At 38.5% G+C, this 23,988-nt stretch overlaps 1 protein-coding gene across 2 annotated transcripts; it reads right to left on the reverse strand.

The window, feature by feature from the left end:
* Nucleotides 1–5,308: 5,308 nt before the first annotated feature.
* Nucleotides 5,309–12,678, reverse strand: LOC134814158 (uncharacterized). Of its 2 annotated transcripts, none has more exons than XM_063822196.1 (3): nucleotides 12,565–12,678; nucleotides 10,447–10,878; nucleotides 5,309–5,555 (listed from the first exon to the last, which is right to left on the reverse strand). In XM_063822196.1, exons 1-3 carry the CDS (start codon nucleotides 12,614–12,616, stop codon nucleotides 5,428–5,430), a joined length of 612 nt encoding a protein of 203 aa, XP_063678266.1. In that variant the 5' UTR covers nucleotides 12,617–12,678; the 3' UTR covers nucleotides 5,309–5,427. The 2 variants fall into 2 exon arrangements, with proteins under 2 accessions (XP_063678266.1, XP_063678265.1); XM_063822195.1 differs by having other exon boundaries at nucleotides 5,310–5,558.
* Between the last annotated feature and the right edge of the window lie 11,310 nt (nucleotides 12,679–23,988).

The following is a 23,988-nucleotide window of genomic DNA, read 5'->3' on the forward strand; positions in this document are numbered from 1 at the left end:
AAGTGTAGATTGTCTCTCACAAGGACCTCATCTAACCGAGCCGTCACGTGGTACAATGAGCGATCACCTGATAGGCTGTGTGCTTGAGAGATGTGTGCAGATTTTGTGAGCTTGTACATCACAACATTATTGAATATCAATGTACAAATATAAATCCAATCTAGATATTGTGAGCATTTTATGTTCACATGGAGAAGCATTTACATTTGCATGATTTTCCAGATCCAGCAGTTTATTCTCATGACAGTCTGACGGCAATTATAATAGTTCAAGAATTGAACTCTGTAGATTAGTTTGGGAATAAATCCGATTTAATATTGGAGGACTCGACGAGTGCCGCGCAAACTTAGCATGCAGATACGGAAGTCAATGGAAGCATTTTAATTTGATATTGATAAAAGAGTCTTTTAAAAGACACAGTCTTGTCTCAGTCTGTGGTATGCTGTTTTCTCGAGCGTGCTAAATCACTACAGTCGATCTTCGAGATTGTTTTAAAAGGGCCCGCTACAGTTGAAAACAACTTGAATCGATCCCAGAAAACCTTACCGCCTGCTGGGCTTGCTAGAGGTGATAGATTTTCAACAACACGTTTGGCGTCGCGCGTCACATCAAGTTTACCTTTCGCACGCTGCATTGAGCCTAGTAGTCATGACAACGACATATTTACTTCGCAAAGTTTAAAAGCTGTGATATTTTATTTAGCCCAAAATCAAACTTTTTGGTTTAATTCAAAATCTAAGTTGTCCCAAATTGTGCTCCTGGGGAGCCAACTTTAAATTTACGAGACGGACATTTTGTTGAAAACCGGAAGGTTCTATTTATTTTACTTTTGGAGATATACCCCAGCCGGTAGGGTTTCCTGGACCTAACCTACGCGCGTTTAAAATAATTTGCGCTTTCATTTTAAAACGTTCACTTTGACAAACCATAACTCTCCACCAATCAAGTCAAATTTCAATTTTAAAATATCAAAAGAAAGTAGAGAATTTCGCCAACATGAAAGGGGACTCCTGATCCTGGATGGGCAGGTAAAAACGCGATCTTCAGCCTCAAAATCTACTTTTAAAACTTCATACATTTTCCGCCGAAATTATAATTCTTATATCGCAAAACATCCCCCTACCTCCCTGCACCTCCCCCTCCCCCCCCCCCTTCTCACCCCCCCTTCCTGCTGCTTTCTTCTGCAGCTGAACTATAAACTCTCAGCTCTATCACACACCCAGAAAACCTTACCGCCTGCTGGGCTTGCTAGAGGTGATAGATTTTCAACAGCACGTTTGGCGTCGCGCGTCACATCAAGTTTACCTTTCGCACGCTGCATTGAGCCTAGTAGTCATGACAACGACATATTTACTTCGCAAAGTTTAAAAGCTGTGATATTTTATTTAGCCCAAAATCAAACTTTTTGGTTTAATTCAAAATCTAAGTTGTCCCAAATTGTGCTCCTGGGGAGCCAACTTTAAATTTACGAGACGGACATTTTGTTGAAAACCGGAAGGTTCTATTTATTTTACTTTTGGAGATATACCCCAGCCGGTAGGGTTTCCTGGGCCGAACCTACGCGCGTTTAAAATAACTTGCGCTTTCATTTTAAAACGTTCACTTTGACAAACCATAACTCTCCACCAATCAAGTCAAATTTCAATTTTGAAATATCAAAAGAAAGTAGAGAATTTTGCCAACATGAAAGGGGACTCCTGATCCTGGATGGGCAGGTAAAAACGCGATCTTCAGCCTCAAAATCTACTTTTAAAACTTCATACATTTTCCGCCGAAATTATAATTATTATATCGCAAAACATCCCCCTACCTCCCTGCACCTCCCCCCCTTCTCACCCCCCCCCCTTCCTGCTGCTTTCTTCTGCAGCTGAACTATAAACTCTCAGCTCTATCACACACCCAGAAAACCTTACCGCCTGCTGGGCTTGCTAGAGGTGATAGATTTTCAACAACACGTTTGGCGTCGCGCGTCACATCAAGTTTACCTTTCGCACGCTGCATTGAGCCTAGTAGTCATGACAACGACATTACTTCGCAAAGTTTAAAAGCTGTGATATTTTATTTAGCCCAAAATCAAACTTTTTGGTTTAATTCAAAATCTAAGTTGTCCCAAATTGTGCTCCTGGGGAGCCAACTTTAAATTTACGAGACGGACATTTTGTTGAAAACCGGAAGGTTAGTGTGTGTAGCTTACGTTGCAATTATCGAGCTCCCTTATCTTTTGTAACTTAGCGATAAGTTCAGTTTGCTGTTACCGCGTAGTTAGCCTTTGCGTGTGTAATTGTACATTATTATACAAGTACACCATGGAGGATGATCTGAATTTGACCCGATCTCAGAAGAAAATCAAGGATTTCAACTACGAAGAAAAGGAAGATGTAGAGGGCTGTGCTGAAAGATGGTTCACTTCGATGGCAAGAGAACTGAAATTAGAAAACTTCGAAATTCGTGGAAATATGGACCAGGAAATACTCATGTCTCCGTCTATCTATAAAAGGTATATGGCAAACTGGGTTATGCAAGCAGCAGACCTCGTACGACGGCAGAGTAGTCAGATGAGCGCTATGATGGAAATCGTTGAGTGCCTCAAGACGGAAGCACTAGCAGACAAGGAAAAGATGGTCAGGTTGCAGGACCAGTTGCTAGTGCAGAAGGACGAACAACTACAGTTGTTTAAGACGTCAGTTGAAGAGACAGTACAAACAACGGTGGAGACAGGAATTAAGAGCTACAGTGCAGCTGTACAAAAGAACAGCACAAGTGGCGCGGTCTGCAACAGCAAAATTCTGAAGAATGTAATGAAGAGTGTGGCTGCAGAGGAGGACAGGAGCAAGAATCTGATAGTGTTTGGTCTGAAAGAAGAGGATGAAGAACAGCTACCAGCTCTGGTAACCGCACTATTGGAGGAGATCGGGGAGAAACCTCATTTTGAAGCGACTAGAGTCGGCTGGAAGAGGCCAGGTACGGCTATCCGACCAGTCAAGATCACCGTCCCAAGCTCAACAGCAGTTCATCAGATTCTGATGAAAACAGGGAGACTGAAGATGGCTGATGCACACAAAAATGTATGGATCTGTCCTGATAGATCCAGTGAAGAGCGTGCAGCAAGGAAGAACGTGGTAACTGACCTGAAGAAGAAGAGGGCTGAACAGACTCATCTCGACCACTACATCCGTAACGGGAAGGTCTGTAGCCGGGTTAAGAAGACACCATGATGACGTAATTCATGTTTCTCGGACACCACCGATCAGTATAATATGTACTTGTAGGGGTATTTTAAGAGTTAACGGACGTTATCTGTATTTGAGAGACAATTATATTATATACATACATTATTATTTGATTGTTTCACACTTTTCACATTTCATAATTTTATTACTAGGTGGAGGTGATGTTATTGAGACTTTGGGCGGCCAAAAAACTCTTGTTCTGAAAGTTGTCCTCTGTACTTGTTTCACTGACCCACGCTTTTTAGCATTTATACATTTCGGCCCATTTTATATGTTTGTTCGAATTGCTGTACATTTGTATACTTGCTATTTTGTAAAAGTTTCAAATCAAATCATTTATTTTACTTTTGGAGATATACCCCAGCCGGTAGGGTTTCCTGGGCCGAACCTACGCGCGTTTAAAATAATTTGCGCTTTCATTTTAAAACGTTCACTTTGACAAACCATAACTCTCCACCAATCAAGTCAAATTTCAATTTTGAAATATCGAAAGAAAGTAGAGAATTTTGCCAACATGAAAGGGGACTCCTGATCCTGGATGGGCAGGTAAAAACGCGATCTTCAGCCTCAAAATCTACTTTTAAAACTTCATACATTTTCCGCCGAAATTATAATTCTTATATCGCAAAACATCCCCCTACCTCCCTGCACCTCCCCCCCCCCTTCTCACCCCCCTTCCTGCTGCTTTCTTCTGCAGTTGAACTATAAACTCTCAGCTCTATCACACACCCAGAAAACCTTACCGCCTGCTGGGCTTGCTAGAGGTGATAGATTTTCAACAGCACGTTTGGCGTCGCGCGTCACATCAAGTTTACCTTTCGCACGCTGCATTGAGCCTAGTAGTCATGACAACGACATTACTTCGCAAAGTTTAAAAGCTGTGATATTTTATTTAGCCCAAAATCAAACTTTTTGGTTTAATTCAAAATCTAAGTTGTCCCAAATTGTGCTCCTGGGGAGCCAACTTTAAATTTACGAGACGGACATTTTGTTGAAAACCGGAAGGTTCTATTTATTTTACTTTTGGAGATATACCCAGCCGGTAGGGTTTCCTGGGCCGAACCTACGCGCGTTTAAAATAATTTGCGCTTTCATTTTAAAACGTTCACTTTGACAAACCATAATCTCTCCACCAATCAAGTCAATTTCAATTTAAAACATCAAAAGAAAGTAGAGAATTTTCGCCAACATGAAAGGGGACTCCAGATCCTGGATGGGCAGGTAAAAACGCGATTCTTCAGCCTAAAAACTACTTTTAAAAACTTCATACATTTTTCGCCGAATTATAATTCTTATAACGCAAAAACATCCCCCTAACTCCCTGCACCTCCCCCCCCCTCTCTTCTCACCCCCCTCGGCTGCTTCTTCTGCAGCTGAACTATAACTCTCAGCTCTATCACACACCCAAGAAAACCTTAACCTCCTGCTGGCTTGCTAGAGGTGATAGAATTTTCAACAGCACGGTAGGGGGGTGGGGGGGCTGGGCGGGGGGGTGTCGTCGTGTTCAACGGAAATCAAGTTTATACAGTTTTATATGATATGAGGATTGTGAAATTTGGTTATTTATAGTATGTTGGTATGGTAGTGTGAAGGATTTGGGGTTGTGAGGGTGAGGGGGTGGGGAAATTTTTTGATGGAATTTAGGGGGGGGTGTGTTTTGGATTTTGAGTTGGGGGGGGAAATTTTGGGGGGGGGAGAAAGGGGGTGTATTATGTTTGGGTTTAGAGTGGTTTAGTTATGGGGGGGGTTTAAGTTGGTTATTATTTTTTAATTTTATAGTTTTTGGAAGACAGGTAGATATTCCCCCACCGGTGGTTTTTCCTGGTAGCAAACATGCATAACAATTTAACTTGCCAAATAAAAAAGCTTTGTTCACGTTTCTAGTCCTGACACAAAAGTCAGGATCGGGGAAAAAAAAATATATTACAATAAATATAATAATATTCTGAAAAAAACATACAATGAATTATTCAATAATTACTGAATCGCAGTCTCTTTCTTTTAAATTTTATTGAAACATTTAAGTTGCGAAAATATTTAAAAATGTTAAATATCAAAAATTAATTAAAAGGTATAAATTTATAGATTCGTCCGTTTTTTTAAGTTGTTATTTTTTTCTATCACATCCCGATAAAACACCATGTTAATATATTGTTTTGTACCGTAGAACCATTCCAGTCCACAACAACAAACAAGTTTAGATTCTCATATCAACAGCAAACAGGAGAACGACGAGGAAAATTAAGCTGACTTTCAGGGCTGCTGCATCAGAGTAGTTCTGGTTGTCTCCCTGTTCACTTTCATTTTCTTCTTCACTTGTATCTTCTTCTGAAGGGGAAATTTAATTTAGTAAAAGATACCTTCATTCTGGAAAGATATCGGCATGATCTATTTTATATGGCTTTGACTAATTATTGCAAGACCACGAAAAGACACAAATCTCATATTCATATTTAGGAACTATAAACAAGTAATTACAACTATTCGATTATCCTAGTTCGCTTGACTCCCGTACGTTAAACTGTTCATTTGTCTTTCGATGTTAACAAATTTAATTAAATGGGTAAGATAAAATCGAGTGCAACCGTCAAAATACTGGCACTGAAAAATTATTCATCATCCTGATGGACGATTCTTCTATTCATAGGTGGAGCCTGATATAATAAAGTTTTTAGGACACAGTAGAAAATAGGTATCAGATTCAGAGTGTGCGACAAAGTTGACCAAATCTTGCCTTATAACCGTCGAACTCGAATCCCTGCTCTTTAACCAATGATGTTTTATGATTGTTAAATTGATCTAATTAGTAACCAGAACCTACTACATTTCAGAATAAGGAATACTATACAGTTAACTATAGGCAGCTACTACCTGGGGACCTCAGGCTATCATTTTCATAAACGAATAGAGATTAGGCGGAATGACAGGCTGAGCGCGGCCCAGTAAAGGCAGCTATAGTTAACAGATTCAAAAAAATGCAAACTTGTAGTTGTAACATTATAGTGCATAACAACAATAAAGTTTCTGTGTTGAGAACTTCTGAACATGCTTGGTTAATATTTTTGTATATGTACAAATAATCTCAACTTCAAATGAACATGTCCATTAATAAAAATAGAAAGTCCTGGCTACCTGGCAGTTTTTCACGAAACTACCGAAAATCCCCCCTCCACCCTTCGATGAACATCATAACTTATTTTGTATATCTACTCGACTGAAAAATTGTCTTTGGCGAGTATGATCCGTGTTTCCAGTGTCAGATGTAACGATGTCATTATGTCATACTCATAGTATTATGTTGCAATCTGTAAATTATATAATTAATAATAAAGAAACATGTTCTAGTATTGTACAGGAACTGAATGATTGAACTTTCTAAACTAAATTCACTGGATCCTATGATAAGTTTAATTTTGTTTTAACAGTAGGATGTAACAAGTTATCTTAGATATAATAATAAAGTTAAAACAGCAGAGCATCATTTATGGGCAGTTATAAATACCCACCAAGTCTTAAGAAACCGCATCAGAACATCTAGATTAATCCATGATAACTGTCGTAGTAATTTAAGCAATGTGTTTTACTCATTATCATTTTTTATTTATGGTTCTGAGATAAAATTTGACATTTGATTTTTACGATTCTATGTAGTATAACAGATCAAGTCTGTTACGATCCTATTTACGACTAGCCAGGTGTGGCTAGGGTGAAGGCGATATAAATATCCTGGTCCACGAGACAATAATTGAACTATTTCACAGCCTACAAGCTACGGGACAGGTCACGTGGTGTGCTTTCATCATGACAAAAGGAGAGAAGGAACTCATAAAGTGGAAAATAGAGTGTACTGTGTAGAGACGATAAATTATATATAGGCCTTATCAGGAACATTGATGCTGAAAGTCCTTCTGGTAACAACTGTCGAGAAATGACCAGAGCAATCACAGGAATTACTATCTCATGTTCGAGAAAAGGAATATCAACCAGATGAAGGAGACAATTCACCGAGCTGAGGCAGAAAGGAACACGTGATATCGATTGTCGAGGGAGGAGCTGATTGGAGAGAAAACAGGAGTGATAATTATGGGCCTAACCGAAAGACATGGATGATTTAAGACCTTCAGTCACCAGGGTTAACGCTAAAAATACGCCTCATCAACAAACTATAATGAAGCACAATGCACATGCTTTTATACTGTGTAAACTCTGCAAAATAAATCTTGAACCATAACAGTTTTGAGTTTGTTTGGTAAAATACCTAATTACTGCTTATTTTCAAGATATTTTATAAAAACATCAGTTTTCAATTGATAATTGTTTCAACCTTTAGTAACTGAAAATGGCTTGTCTCCATCATGTCTACTACAAAATTGAAAATATACAAGATTTATAAATTATACTTATAGTTTGCTATTTTGTAATCCGCTATCGCCAATATGATTATAACTCTGCCTTCATTGAAAGAGTGTGATTCTATCTCATTCGGAGAACAGTAATTGATAAAATTATGACCACCTTATTAAGTTATAAATAACAATATGCTAACTATCCTATATCCCATATCCTAGTGTTATATTAGGTAGGTTATGGAACTGCTGGAGCAACGAGTGCCGAAGGCACGACTTCCGACAGCTGTTCCACAACTTACTTATGGTACAGCACATCAAGATAGATAAGGCTACAATTTGCGACAAAAAAAACAAATTTGGAGTTAATTAACAATTTAAAAAACACTTTTTTATATTTTCTTCCGTAACGCTGACCAATCAGAGACGATCCACATGGCCTATAGCATGATCAGTCTTGCGTGTCACGTGAAAGATTTCCTCTATTTCATTGGATGCTTACTTGTGGGCACGTGTAAAACCGGTTTTTAGTTACTCAATAAGTTGTTTGTATACTCCAAACAACTTATTGAGTAACGCATTTTTTGGCAGATCTTTAAATTGAGTTTAGAGGTGAGATTGAGAGGATGAGCGTGCAAGGACCCGGTCCGATTATATGGTTAATGTCAGTCTGCGACCCAAGACATTTATACTGGACCTCCAGGAATCATTATTTCAATAAAGCACCGCTATAATCTAATTTGATAATTGGAGAAGCAAGAAATAGACAAACCAACTCGGTCTTAACCTAAATGATTAGTTTGTGCAATTAACTATTGAGAGGAGATTTAGAGGATGAGCGTGCAAGGACCCGGTCCTATTTGATCGTTTTGTGCCAGGAATTTTCATTTATTTTGATGTCTCATCACTTATGTCTCGTGACTGCGCTCCTGTGTATGGTCCTCTTAATTATGTCAGTTTCCGTTACACCTGCATCAAACAGTGTGTTGATAGTTCTTGTTCTTAAGGAATGATTAGTCGCCTTAATTATTAGGAGTGAAAAAAGCGCTTTATTTAAATCCGCTTTACCAGGTAGTTTTGATAAATAAAACTTGAATATATTTTCAAATTATTGTTGGTGATAATTTCCTGTTCAAATTTATGAAAGTAGTTCCTTTTTCAGATGATTCTTCTTAAGCGGTTACATGCTGGTATGGAGTGTCTTCTCAGGGAGAATCAGTGCGGATTTAGACAGAACCGCTCATGTATTGATCAGATTTATTCTCTCCGAACTATTATTCATAACTGTCTTGAGTTTAACATTCCTCTTTACATTAATTTTGTGGATTTCAAGGCAGCGTTCGATTCTATCAGAAGGGACTTTATTTGGTGCAGTATGAGACACTATGGGCTGCCTGAAAAATATGTCAGAATATTTCAGTAATTTTTTGGGGGTACCATGAGTGCCGTGAGGGTTAATGGGGAGCTGACAGACTGGTTTGATGTTAACTCAGGCACAGGTCAGGGTGACATTCAAGCACCTCCTGTCTTTAATTTCTGCCTAAACTTTTCTGCATTTCTGGCTGAGACCAACAAGATCATCAGTCAAGGCGCAGTGCTGCAGAAAGAGATGAAGACGGTCGAGGAAAAGGTCATTCTGGACACCGATTATGCTGATGACATGGCTATTATGGACAACTCAGGGGAAGGCCTACAGGAGTCAACTGACCTATTAGTTCATTACAGCTCCTACGCTGGGCTCAGAATAAATGCAAAGAAGACCCAATGCATGGCTGTAAGCAAGTGCGCCTCCCAGCGACCTTTCATCAATGATGATTGTATTGAGCTGTCGGTTGAGGGTGAACCCGTCGAGCAGGTTAGCAACTTTGTCTACCTGGTTGCAACTATCAGTGGGGATGGGACAATCAACAGAGACCTGGATGTCCGTATCCAAAAGGCTAATGGCGCCTTTCATCAGCTCTGGAACATTTGGAATAGCAGAACTATAAAGACTCCAACCAAGATCAGGATCTATAGGGCTGCTGTCCTCACCATCTTGTTGTATGTAGCTGAAGTCTGGAACACCACCAAAAAGCAGATGAAACGCTTCGAGGTTTTCCATCAAACCTCCTTGAGAAGGATCCTTAGGATTAAATGGTTCTTTCATGTGACCAACGACGAAGTTCTTAGGAGGGCTGGTATCAAGTCTGTTGAGGCTACGTTGGTATGGACATGTAGTTAGAATGCCAGACTCTAGACTACCGAGGTTTCTGTTGAATTGGAAGCCAAATTATGGAAAGAGGTCAAGGGGCAGACCCCGTAAGAACTGGAAGTCTTGCGTACTCGAAGATGCTGCTAAGTTTACAGGTGTTGAAAACATCGACAACAACACGACAGAAGCTTTGGCTACCAACCGAGTACAGTGGAGACATATGTTACGCCGCCAACGCGATGTGTGTGATGCAGGCCACTCCAACGACTAGGAGGAGACCTTACCATGTAACATGTAACATGTAACATGTAACATGTATGTAGTTCCTTTCCGATCTACTCTAATTTAAAACGTTTAAAATGATACTTCATACTTGACCCGTGCTGTTCTCTAGAACTATAAGGATGTGAATCTTATCTCACATAAATATTCAGAAAAACCGGTTTTACTCTGAGACGCTTGTGAATGGCCATTGCAGCAGAGTACGCTGTGTCACGGGGGCATGTCTCGTGACTACGTCACTCGACTACCACGTGCTTGCATAATGTTAAATAACACACTTGAAATTTTAGACAGAAAACACGTAATCACGAGCTTACGAGAAGATCAGCAAGGTGGTTTATTTATAAATAAAAGTTATTGTTACTTTGTTAAACCAATGCTTGTTTTTATTAGTCACCTGGTAATTGTAATTGTGTTCCGTAGTAATCAGATGCTGTGTCGTCGGAATCGAACCATATCTTTGTCACGTCCCTGTTCCAGATAGTTCTCCACTTACTGTCACTACACGTTGATTCAGAGAGCAGTTTGTTAAGCACCTCCACCTCGTTACAGTGTATCACTACTCTACTGGTTAGAGTGATGCGCCACACCTTGTCAGCAGTAGAGGGGAGATTAACAGGGAAGTCAGTCCCGGATGTGCAGTAGCCGAGCTCGTATTGTGGAGTAGAGGTGAAGTAGAGCGCGAATCCTCCTGCATATTTCTCCTCAGCAGAGTAGAAGTCCACATACACCTGATCGTCACTCCCCAGCACACTATCAGTCCTAATTTCTAAAGGTGTCGACTCAAGATCCCACTCTATTTCCACGGCACGTTTGACTGGAAACTCACCTGTTAATTGTATGTTTAACTTGACTATAAAGGAATTGTAAGAATGTCGCCCATAGTTTATTCTCAGAATTTAAGGGCCCGACCATATATACTATGACTGTTGTCACCATGACTGTTGTCATGGTGCGGTCAGATGTAATGACCATAGGTACGTAGTGTGTTATTTATAGGGCGTGCCAAGGATACGTGACAACTCCTCAGGCACGTCGCGCGTGGCTTTTCAAAAGCCGTGCCTAGCCAAAAATCCGTGCCTGACGTGACTGCAGGCACAGTCTATTCAGTACTCGTGCCAACTGTCATGGATAACGTGACGTCACGATTACCTAATAAGGTCTATATTTTGCGTGATATGGATATTGGCAGCGCAGAGTGCAAATATAGTACTATAGTACAGCTACAGATCGTCTGAAAAATCGATCTACGGACACAAAAAGCTCCCAAAGGATTTATGACGTTATTAGGCTGACTAACTGTTCCAAAATTTTCCACATGTCTTATAATTTTCCACATGTCTTATAATTGCTACTTTTACCACTTTTTACCACCTTTCTTGTTTGTCAAATATCTTCAGCTATGAACATCGTAGAAGGTTACAAATTAATCGAGGGTGTTTATCTTATCGACGAGAAGAACTTTTGTCCGAAAAATGTTCACGTCAGACAATCAGATAATTTTATAATTACTAATTAGCTAATTATCTAATTAACAAAAATTATAAAAACGTTTACGTATTGGCTCGAGAATATTTCAAAAATTGTTCACTTAGACATTTTTTGAGACTTGACAAAATTTTGAAAATTTTAAAATGTAATTTTTTATAAGTTTTTTCGAAGCTCAGACCATTACATGGTTTGGTTGCCGAACCGCATCATACCAAATTGGTCCCCATTGGGAATCAAACCCCAGTCGTCCGCGTGAGAAGCAAATGTATTAAAACCACTAAACCACCCGGCCGACGTGACAGCACTCACTTTTTACTATTCTATCCCAATTGTCAAAGTATTTTTACTTGATAAACAGGAATTAAACATTAAACAGGAATTAAACAGGAATTAAACATGAAATGAACAAAGAGAACACTAACGAACTCGTCTTGGATATCTCAATCATTAGAGTTTAGCTAGAGCTCACTTTCTTTTCAGGAAAACTGTAATTTGAAAGGCCAATTATTAAATTAAATCACTTTGCACTATAATTTGACTTGATCCAATTATTTCGAATAAGTAATAACTAAAATATGCGATATTGAACTATATTGATTCGAAAAAAAATTGAAATAATTTAATTAGATTTGATGTACACGCCGATAAAGTTATGACAGTAAGTCGTTTTCATAAAAAGTGGGGAAATTTGGTTTTCATATCATGAATACCAACTAGTAATTACTAATTTTGATACATCCCCAGTTGTGAGGTGAGGATGGTAGTAGGTTTCATTTTTATTATAATCGAAAAATTGGTTGCTACTTGGATAATAAGCAAATTAATCAATTAGCTTATTATTCAATCAGTGGTTGTACTTTTATAGCAATTGCTTAGTAATCGATTAGTAAGTCTTATCAGAAAAAGTATTTAAATAATAAATCAATTGTTAACTGAAACGTTTGGGACTTGGGCGGTAACGTTTAGCCTCCCGTGTCCATAATTATAATATGACTAGTAAAGATTTTACCATATAAAATGTTACCTTTGACTGATGACCACAGTAGGATCGTCAAAATGATGATCGTTATCGTCATGACGTTTTACCACTCACTTACAACTTGATAAAAATGAAACAACTAATATTTTATCATTATTTATAATTCATAATGTACTTATTATTTTATACACTAGTATAAGAATAATAAAAAGTTATGTTTAATCATTTATATCAGGGAAAATCTTAACATATTTCTGGAAATTTTAGTATATTTTAAGTCGATTCTCCCGTTCAATTTCGGGTCTAAGATCGTCAAACTAGTGCAGAATTAAGCAAGTTAAGTAGTTTTTATAAGTATTAAATTGAATGTGCTTTTTATAAAAAATAAATATACTTAAAATGTGTGCATATTTTAATATTTCATCCCTAGCTTAGCAGACGTAAATAAAACAACGTAAATAAAACAACGTAAATAAAACAACGTAAATAAAGCAACGTAAATAAAGCAACGTAAATAAAACAACGTAAATAAAACAACGTAAATAAAGCAACGTAAATAAAACAACGTAAATAAAACAACGTAAATAAAACAACGTAAATAAAACAACGTATATAAAACAACTTAAATAAAATAACGTAAATAAAACAAAGTAAATAAAGAACGTAAATAAAAAACGTAAATAAAACAACGTCAATAAAACAATGTAAATATAGGAGGCCCAGCTGCAGAAAATCCTGTCTATGTCGCGTAAGATCATATTTCCAAGCCAAATGATCCATAAGGTGGAATTTGCAAAAACGATTTTATGGTTAATGTCAGTCTGCGACCCAAGACATTTATACTGGACCTCCAGGGATCATTATTTCAATAAAGTACCGCTATAATCTAATTTGATAATTGGAGAAGCAAGAAATAGACAAACAAACTCGGTCTTAACCTCAATGATTAGTTTGTGCAAGGGCCGTCAATAATAATAATATAGTGGAAAATGAACATATATGCAACAATAAAAATGCAAATTCGATAAATCTTGGAATTTTTATTTAAAAATAAAGTTGCGGCGAATTACTCATTATAATTGTTAGGCTGCAGGCTTTGCTACCCTGTACTCATAGAATAATCCATAACCTTCTAGAATGTTCTGAAATATTTATTTTACTTTTAGTTCAGGAACGGTCATCAAAATGAGTTTGTAACAAGGTCGATTATATTTTGTTAAATTTCTAGCTTTCTCTCAGAAAATGAATTTGGCTTTCTATGGGAGGTAATTAGAATTATTACACTTTCTTCACATTCTCAGATTCAAATAAAAAGCATGCGAGATCACCTGGTCAAATGACCGGGAAACGGAGAACATGACGCTCTGGTGACGTTATAGTCACGTGACCTCCGACCCGATCAATTGGGTTCTGTCTTGGTCAGCTCCCTGTTACCTGACCTTAATTGAGGTGACGTACGACACTTCGTTAATTCTATAAATGTCTGGAAAGCTGCAAAATTTCACATGCCCAGCACTTAAGATTCTTAAGGAGTTGTGCAAGATGACAATTCATAGAAGCATAGAGGCCGCAGAATTATGAAGACTACCAGATCCTCGTGGAACTTCAGCGATCCATGATATCACGACAGGCCATACTATAATACAAGTACTACTGGCAGCTGCTGATTTTAGATTTTAGATTTTAGATTTCAGATTTCAAATTTCAGATTTCAGATTTCAGATTTCAAATTTCAGATTTCAGATTTCAGATTTCAGATTTCAGATTTCAGATTTCAGATTTTATAGATTTCAGATTTCAGATTTCAGATTTCAGATTTCAGATTTCAGATTTCAGATTTCAGATTTCAGATTTCAGATTTCAGATTTCAGATTTCAGATTTCAGATTTCAGATTTCAGATTTCAGATTTCAGATTTCAGATTTCAGATTTCAGATTTCAGATTTCAGATTTCAGATGGCTGCATCATGCATCAGGTATTTACTCTCATTGCAACTTCCTTTTCTTTTCTTCTTATTCAGGGATATTAGATAGTGATGTTATTTATTATATCGCAACATTATGGTTGTGTACTGACAGCTGATCAACTCACCTACTTATCAATCCAACTCTGTTTGTTATTCGTCACTGATTGGGTGACGTGATCTGCAGATCACCGTGAGACCCCGGATCTCATGGGACCTAGTGGTTGGTGTTAAGCACACGTGCAGCATTTAGAAGTTAATTGGAAGTAACAATTATATTCTTATAAATCAAGAGGCTTGCATATAATGAACATATTGACACGGGTGCAGAGTTGAGTCTGTACGGAACCTAGTAGTTTCAGATCCTTGTTTAACTTGCCGTACAGCAAGGTCATCCACTACTTTAGCCCGGCGAGGCACATAACTCCCTCTAATTATATTCTTATAGCTGCCAGATCAAAGTTAAATTTAAAATATCTGTGCACGAGACCGACTGGCGTGCGAATAGAATTTTTATTGATAACAGTAAATTATTCGCAAATAAACTCAGCAGACCCAGAATTCTCTCGCACTAAATTAGATGGAATTAAACTGGAATTAAACTTGAAATTACCAAGGAGAACACTAACGGACTCGTTTTGGCTATACATCAATTCATAAATAAGTTCATATATAAAACAAAAGCCGAATAAAAGTATGAAAATAAAATCTTAAAATTTAACCGCGTTACAATATCACGAAGTGGAAATAAAATCAAATATAATAATTTAAATGCTAATAGAAATTCTGGATGAAGCATGAAGTCTCCGGTAAAATTTGTTGCGTTTGTGTTAAGATTTTGGATTTGATTAAAATGAATAAGTTCTTTACAATTATCTATAATGTAATTTGATAACCGGTATTGTAAACCAGTATTTTAATGTAACTGCCAGTATTTTAATGTAACTGCTATTTTTTATTTGCAATGATGCAAGTGCGAAGAACACTGCCATCTCCACGGAACTACCGCTGTAAAGACTCACTACAAAAGGCGAGCGCACCATCTACTCGGGGCCTTTTTCCAGTCATCGGGTTGTGCTCCGCTTGTTCTCTCTCTCTCTCTCTCTCTCTCTCTCTCTCTCTCTCTCTCTCTCTCTCTCTCTCTCTCTCTCTCTCTCTCTCTCTCTCTCTCTCTCTCTCTCTCTCTCTCTCTCTCTCTCTCTCTCTCTCTCTCTCTCTCTCTCTCTCTCTCTCTCTCTCTCTCTCTCTCTCTCTCTCTCTCTCTCTCTCTCTCTCTCTCTCTCTCTCTCTCTCTCTCTCTCTCTCTCTCTCTCTCTCTCTCTCTCTCTCTCGCTCTCTCTCTCTCGCTCTCTCTCTCGCTCTCTCTCTCTCGCTCTCTCTCTCAGTCTCTCGCTCTCTCTCTCTCTCTCTCTCTCTCTCTCTATCTCTCTCTCTCTCTCTCTCTCTCTCCGTATTATTTTCATCCCTTCAACCGTACCAATATGATGATGTTAAGATTAGTTCATACTATTTAGCTCTATAGGTCAAAGTTCTGTCCTAACCAGTAGTCCCTATTAATCGCCTTCCATCCTCATACAACCGCCGCCACCTTACTTAGGGTAAACGGACTTTCGCTATGATAATTTATTCATGTTGTTGTTCACATTGAATACACTATATTACCATATCCTTTTTTTACTTGTTTTACTTGGTTATCTTCCAGATATAAATTCACCAACATTTTTTAAGTCGATAATTGCAATAGAAGTTCCTTTCCTAAAATGTATCTTGTACTATAGGGCCTGTCATGATATCATGGATCGCTTAAGTTCCACGAGGATCTGGTAGTCCTCATAATTCTGCGGCCTCTATGGATCGTCATCTCGCACAACTCTTTAAGAACCTTGTGAGTTTGGCATGTGAAAATTAGCAGCCTTCCAGACATGTATTGGGTTAGCAAGGTGTCGTACGTCACCTCAAGATCGGGTGACAGATTGGATCTGAGGTCACGTGATTATGAGCCTGAGGTCACGTGACTATGACGTCACCAGAGCTTTCAAGCTCTCTTTGACTTTGTTCCATATCCAATACTTAATGCTTACTTTATGCTTACAAGCACTAACAGATGTTTTTCGCCAATCTACTTTAAGTTCATACCAGCGATCAAATTTTTAAACATTTTTAAAAAATGTGACAATGACTAGTGTATGTAGTACAACTACAAAGATGCTGATATCCTGGTACGCACAAAACATCTACTTTGGTAATATTTTCAGATAAATTTCTATTTGATCTTCACAGTTTGAAGCTTTTGCGACTAGCGATGTAGCAGGACTAGCGATGTAGTAATTATTCTACTAATAATATTCATCCTGTTTATTTCAATATAATTTGTCTCAATATTTAGACATTAAACGGAGAATTGTTTGATGCTAATACTAATGTCATAAGTCTGATAAAAATAAAAATTGTGACGCGCCTTGTGATTAATTTATCAGAATCTCATGATATCACGATCTGAGGCTAAGGGGCTGAGTCAGAGCCTAGAGGTTCACTGGGACCGGGGGAAGAAAGCCTTGTGCAAAATGATCTAACACTGTGGGTGGATATCTTCATAGCTATTGTGAATAAAGTAATTCTTGTATAATAGCTGTGCAACTGATTAGTGTCTGATGGAGGGCGAGGGGGTCTTAAACGGCTGAAAGTTGGGTTATATTGAAACATGTGGCACTTGCGGCACTCACATGTGGCACTTGTGGCACTATCATATGTAGCATGTGGCACTCACATGTGGCACTTGCAGCACTCATGTGGCACTTGCGGCACTATATGTAGCATGCGGCACTAGTGGCACTCACATGTGGAACTTGCGGCACTATCATATGTAGCATGCGGCACTAGTGGCACTCACATGTGGCACTTGCAGCACTATCATATATAACATGCAGCACTAGTGGCACTCACATGTGGCACTTACGGCTCCAATATGCTGCATAGTTAGGTACAATACTGCTTTTTTTGCAAGAATCATCAACTGAACTGGTTGCAACTTCAACTTTAAGTTATAAAATTGATTTTTACGATAATATCGTGAAATCTAATTCTGCCCCATTCATACTGCAATTCAGCAATCATAAATAACGCTAAAGACGATATTAATTTGTTTAATGATTGCAATCATAGTATGGCTTGTTAAGCTTGAATTGATCAGTGTTCTTATTATATATATCATGTCCGTCCAAGTTAAAGTCTGTTGAATTTTTTCAAAAATGTTTCCAATTCGAACTTTTTGTCTAGAATATGACAACTATGAGAACTTTATTGTACCGTAAGTTAACGACGGAAAGGTTCTGAGGTTCTCGTTGGTCTGCCGGAGGCACAGAAAACTTTTCTAGTATATGATGTTTTCAAGGGTGACTTGACGGAAAAAGTCAACGAAATTATGGCACTCAACAACATAGTTCATGAGTGAAGTATAAGTAAAACTCTTTGTTCATTTAGACTTAATCACACTGAGGTTAAAACATTCTGAAACATTATAAACATTAGTATTAAAATAACTGAAACAAATAAACAAGAAATATAACAATCTCCCCGAATAAATAAACACAATAGTCGGATCCCAACCGTTCTAAAAGGCTATCTCGTTAGCTTTTCGTGTTAAAAGCGATTTCTCAACGGTTATCACCTCTCTAGATGATTCTTAAAACATTTGGACTTCATTGCATTTTTGAAATAAATGCAATGAGGGCGTTTTCGGCCACACCCCTTTTCAGGGTTTCGCGGTCACTCGAATTTTTGTATTTCAGCCCAGGAAGGTCTTAAAGACTATTCCGATACACCAAAATGTGCCTAATAGCCACATTTATATACAACTTATGAAGCAACATATACCTTTAAATGCTTCGTTTCGAAAATATGGCCGAAAAACGGTTTTTGGCTTGACGCAGTTCATAATTTCCGTCATTTTTGGCATTTTCGCCTAGGAAGGTCGCAGAGACTATTCTGATACACTAAAATGTACATAATAGCCACATTTATATACAACTTATGAAGCAACATATACCCTAAAAGGCTTACTTTCGGAAATGTGGCTGAAAAACGAATTTTTGCCGAGCGAACAATGACATTATTCACAAATGGGCTATTGGACTGTTAACTAAAAAGGTCTTAAAGAAGATTCATGATGAACATAGCATTTGTCACAAGATGTAAGATGACTCACTTTGTGTCCAGAAACACCTACAAAAATTGGAGAATGATCTACTTTATTGGGCATCTCTCTTAATGCTTTAATGGGCCAGGACAGCAGCATATTTGTGTCTTACGAAAGGGCAATTTTTCAAAATTACGGTTTCTTAAGGTCAAAGGATCGGGTGCTAACAGCAAATTGTTCGCAATTGCCGACATATGTACATCATATACTCAAAAACGCTCACTTTAGGAGTCGTTAGTAAATAACTACTACATGATTTGTGACAACCCCAACAATTTTTCCTTGGCACCAATTTGAATAAAATGTGTTGACCAAAATTCAACTTCAAACTTTTTATTTATATTCATGCCATGAAACCATGATATATGTACCAAGAATACCGCACCTAAAATAAATCGGCACTGGATCCGGGCCAGATTGTTGCTTGACAGCTGACCAGTACCCCACTTTAAGTGCCTCGACCAATGTTGATCTGTAATTCCTGGATTGAGATCTGTTGGCCGCAGTTTAATTTAGTTAATTTCCTATAATACCGCAGTGGTATGGTTCTCACTTCAGAATGACCCCATATTCTTTTTTTTGGTCGCATAGATTTTCCCATTGTATGATAATGCGTGTCATTCCCTCGTTTTTTAATCAAGTGGTGACTGGCTAGTTCTTCTGTTATTACAGCTGCCTCGAGATCTTATCTGGGGCATGGGCACTAACTAAGAACATTAGAACTGTAATTCTAGAACCTCATATTACGGTTACTTGGCAGAATAGCATTAGCAGGGTTCGAGATTTGACTGAGGGCATTCAGGTAACATACCAGGTTCATATCACCAGCTGAGGTGGATCTTAATTTCGGCATGCAATGCCTTTAAATAAGTTATAAGCTTATAGTAGGATCACGGGGTTTATATAATAGAAGGTCTCGAGATGCTGATTTAGCTATTTAGGTTTCACATGTGAAATTTTTCCAGCTTTGGGTAAAGTGGATTTTAGAGCGGGGAGGGGGTCTAAATGACCAAAATCTGAACGATCTCTTACTTACGGGGCACTAGTACTACGGGACAAGGGACGGATATCGGGCCTAGTAGCTGTTTTTTAATGAGAGGCTGGGGTATGGACCTAGATGGTCAACGTGAGGATAGCATGAGGATTTAGGATGCTCTGCCTGCCTTTCGTGGGGTCTTGTAACCCCGAAAGCTGGTATATCTTATCTAAATTAACCTTGGTTAAATCCCGTGCTGTTTCGAATATATCATTAGATTTATAGGTCCAATATCAAGCAAAAAGTCTGATCTCCGGTACTGATGTTACACTTACATGATCTCCGACGCAATGATCTCCGAAGTCCGATCTTAAAGTTGGATCTCAGAGCCAAAAAGAGGAACCTACGCCTTGGTTCCTCTCTTTGAGAGTCAAACAGGAAATTCGGTGTTATCAACTCAAACTCGGATTCGTAGCACAATTGAAAAACCAAACAATAAAAATCTGAATGAATTTCCCGAAATCCTAAAATTAATATCAGGTTGTATTCGATTCAGTGGCCCAAACTCCAGTTTGGGCTTACGAGACTTAAGTTCAAGTCGCTGAACACTTTGATTAAGCATAATCCTTGTCTAGTTGGAGTTTTCGCACATCATGCATCTACTAATCACTCCTAAACTGAGAGTTTTAGAGTCGAATCTCGAACCCTGCCATTCAGTCAAGTAATCTTAATCTGAAGTTCTAGAATTACAGTTCTAGTGTTCTAGTACTAATGCATTAGTGCCCTAGATAAGATCTCGAGGCAGCTGTAATAACAAAAGAGCTAGCTAGTAACCACTTGATTAAAAAACGAGGGAATGACACACATTATCATACGATGGGAAAATCTATGCGAACCAAACCACTGCGGTATTACTATTTAAATGGTAAATGAGCTAAATTAAACTGCAGCCAACAGATCTCAATCCAGCCATTACAGACCAATATTGGTCGAGGCAGTGAAGTCAATTATAATTATAAAGTGGGGAACTGGTCAGCGGTCAAGCAACAATATGGTTTTATGGAATAAATAAATTAAAAGTTGAATTTTGGTCATTACATTTTTGGCTAAATTGGTGCCAATGAAAAATTGTTGGAGTTTTCACAAATCAAACTTATTTACTAATCACTCCTAAAGTGAACGTTTTTGAGTATATGATGTGCATGAGTCGGCAATTGCAAATAATTTGCTGTTAGCAACTGACCCTTTGACCTTTACTTTGACCTTTACTAAAGAAACCGTAATTTAGAAAAATTGCCCTTTCGTAAGACACAAATATGCTGCTGTCCTGGCCCATTAAGAGAGATGCCCAATAAAGTAGATTATTCTACAATTTTTGTGAGTGTTTCTGGACACAAAGTGAGTCATCTTACATCTTGTGACAAATGCTATATTCCTCATGAGTCTTCTTTAAGACCTTTAGTTAACAGTCCAATAGCCCATTTGTGAATAATGTCATTGTTCGCTCAGCAAAAATTCGTTTTTCAGCCACATTTCCGAAAGTAAGCCTTTTAGGGTATATGTTGCTTCATAAGTTGTATATAAATGTGGCCATTATGTACATTTTAATATATCAGAATAGTCTCTACGACTTTCCTAGGCGGAAATGCCAAAAATCACGGAAATTATGAACTGCGTCAAGCCAAAAACCGTTTTTTGGCCATAATTCCGAAACGAAGAATTTTAAGGTATATGTTGCTTCATAAGTTGTATATAAATGTGGCTATTAGGCACATTTTGGTGTATCGGAATAGTCTTTAAGACCTTCCTGGGCTGAAATACAAAAATTCGAGTGACCGCGAAACCCTGAAAAAGGGTGTGGCCGAAAACGCCCTCATTGCATTTATTTCAAAAATGCAATGAAGTCCAAATGTTTTAAGAATCATCTAGAGAGGTGATAACCGTTGAAAAATCGCTTTTAACACGAAAAGCTAACGAGATTCCGTTTCGTCCCTGACTACAACTACAAAATCAAGATCGAAAAGTGATCCCGTGCGCGTGCGCGCGCAAAGTTTAAAACAGAAGTGCTTACAAAAACTTTGACCTAAGATGGCGTCCTAGAGTAGACCCTTTCAAAGTGCCAATTTAAAATGTGCACGGCACAAAATATAAATTACCTTCCTAACACAGGTTCTAAGAATAATGCCGATTTCCCTACTCGGGTAAAAATTCAATTAAACCTCCGACAGGCTAAATATAATAAATACGTCAGTCACGCTCTAATGAACGGAATACAAAACAATCAGAATTCAATTCTAATAAAGAGAAAAACATCTACTTCGGAAATACCCAATTCAGGTGAATATGAAACATGAATGTGAAACATAAGTATGAAACGTAAATATGAAAACCGTGAATATGAAATGTTTACTGATAGCCAGAGTTACTAGACGTGCTATCAGGTGATGGATACAACACTGTGGGAGTTCTGTCTCTACCAGATCTACGCAGTCTTATAGGATTGTCAATAGTTTTGGTTACAGCCTCATTATTACTTTCGTTTTCATTTATCACATTATCTGAAGGCACAATACTGTCATGAACATCGGAAGTCACAATATTGTCATAAGCATTAGGCCGGGAATCATCACCAATAGGAGCTAGGTGTTTATTGGAGACCGTCAGCTCTACCCCTTCTCCAGTTCTGACATGACTGGTGTTAGGATTGACGTCCAGAAGCTCCACTTCTTCTACGAGAGGATCGTACTTTGATCGATTGGTGTGACGTTTCATTAGTGCTTTAGAGTTATCTGTTAGCCACCCAGGAAGAGAGCTACCAGTTGTTGATTTACGAGGAAAATTAAACACACGTTCGTGAGGGGTATCGTTAGTTGCAGTGCAGAGGAGGGACCGTATAGAATGTAAAGCATCAGTAATCACCTGCTCCCAAAGTTTTAGTGGAAGTTTTCTCGTCCTTAAGGCTAATTGTACAGCCTTCCACACTGTTCCATTGTATTTCTCCACTTGACCGTTTCCTTGGGGATTAAAACGTGAAGAACGGCTTGTAGCAATGCCTTTTTCTAGTAGCCATTTCTTGAGTTCTGCAGACATGAACCCACTACCCTGATCGGAGTGAATGAAGGACGGCATGCCAAATACTCCAAAGATTGACGTTAGACAGCTTTTGACAGAATCGGTGGAAGTGTCGGTACAGGGAAAAGCAAAGGGATAGCGAGAATATTCATCTACGATAGTGAGGATGAATTTGTTTTTCGTGTTTGTTGGGAGTGGTCCCTTGAAATCCAGGTTCAAACGCTCAAATGGGGCCGTAGCTTTTATAAGATGCTGGGGCTGTTGAGGTTTAAAATAGCGTGGCTTAACCTCGGCACAATCCCTGCAGGATCTTGTCATTTTCTTAATATCTTCCACAGAGAAAGGAAGATTCCGAGAGCGAACAAAGTGAGACATACGCGTTACTCCTGGATGGCAAAGCTGATCATGTAAGGCTTTTAGACTAGTGATCGCTGAGCAATGAGGATACACTAATCGAGATAAAGCATCGGCTGGAAGGTTATCTTTTCCAGGCCTGTGCATAATGTCAAATGCATAAGGCGAAAGCTCAATCCTCCAACGGGCTATTTTATCGTTCTTAATTTTACCATGGTTTAAGAGACCGAACATGAAGGAAACTGACTGTTGATCCGTGATGACAGTGAATTGGGACCCTAGGAGGTAGTGTTTCCATTTATGAATTGCCTCCACGATAGCGTAAGCTTCTTTCTCTACTGAGTGATGATTGCGCTCTGATGAGTTAAGAGTTCTGGAAAAGAATGCAATCGGTCGAGTGGATTGACAGAGAGTAGCGCCAATTGCATAGTCTGATGCATCCGTTTCTAGAGTAAAAGGAAGATTAGGATCAGGCGTGGCCAGGACAGCTTTGGCAATTTCAGATTTTAACAGTTGAAATGCTTTTATCTGTTTGTCATTGAGAGGAAATGAAGTGACATGAGACAGGGGGTGAATCTTGTCTGAAAAGTTCTTGACCCACCTAGAGTAATGAGCGAACAAGCCAAGTACACTCTTTAGGGATTTGTCATTGTTGGGTGCAGGCATACCCAGGAGAGGTTGTATTCTGTCAGGATCGGGCTTTATGGAATTATGACTAACAAGATATCCAAGAAGCTTAATCGAAGTGACCCCGGACACTGTTTTACTATCATTAAATTCAAGATTGTACTTAGCAGCAGCTGTAAGGAATTCTGCTAGGTTATTATCATGCTCCTCCTTAGTCATGCCTACGATGGTGATATTATCAACATATACGTATACACCAGATAGGTGTTCTGCAGCTATGAT

The sequence above is a fragment of the Bolinopsis microptera genome, chromosome 4 (assembly GCF_026151205.1).
Source record: "Bolinopsis microptera isolate Bmic1 chromosome 4, MBARI_Bmic_1.0, whole genome shotgun sequence".
Classification (NCBI taxonomy): Eukaryota; Metazoa; Ctenophora; class Tentaculata; order Lobata; family Bolinopsidae; genus Bolinopsis; species Bolinopsis microptera.

Excerpts from the sequence above, each read along its gene's own strand:
- LOC134814158 (XM_063822195.1), bottom strand. The coding sequence starts at position 12,616 with ATGACGATAACGATCATCATTTTGACGATCCTACTGTGGTCATCAGTC. Across the intron at positions 10,879-12,564 it reads ACTGTGGTCATCAGTCAAAG|GTGAGTTTCCAGTCAAACGT; the intron begins GTAACATTTTAT and ends TACAATTAACAG. Across the intron at positions 5,559-10,446 it reads AACACAATTACAATTACCAG|AAGAAGATACAAGTGAAGAA; the intron begins GTGACTAATAAA and ends TTTCCCCTTCAG.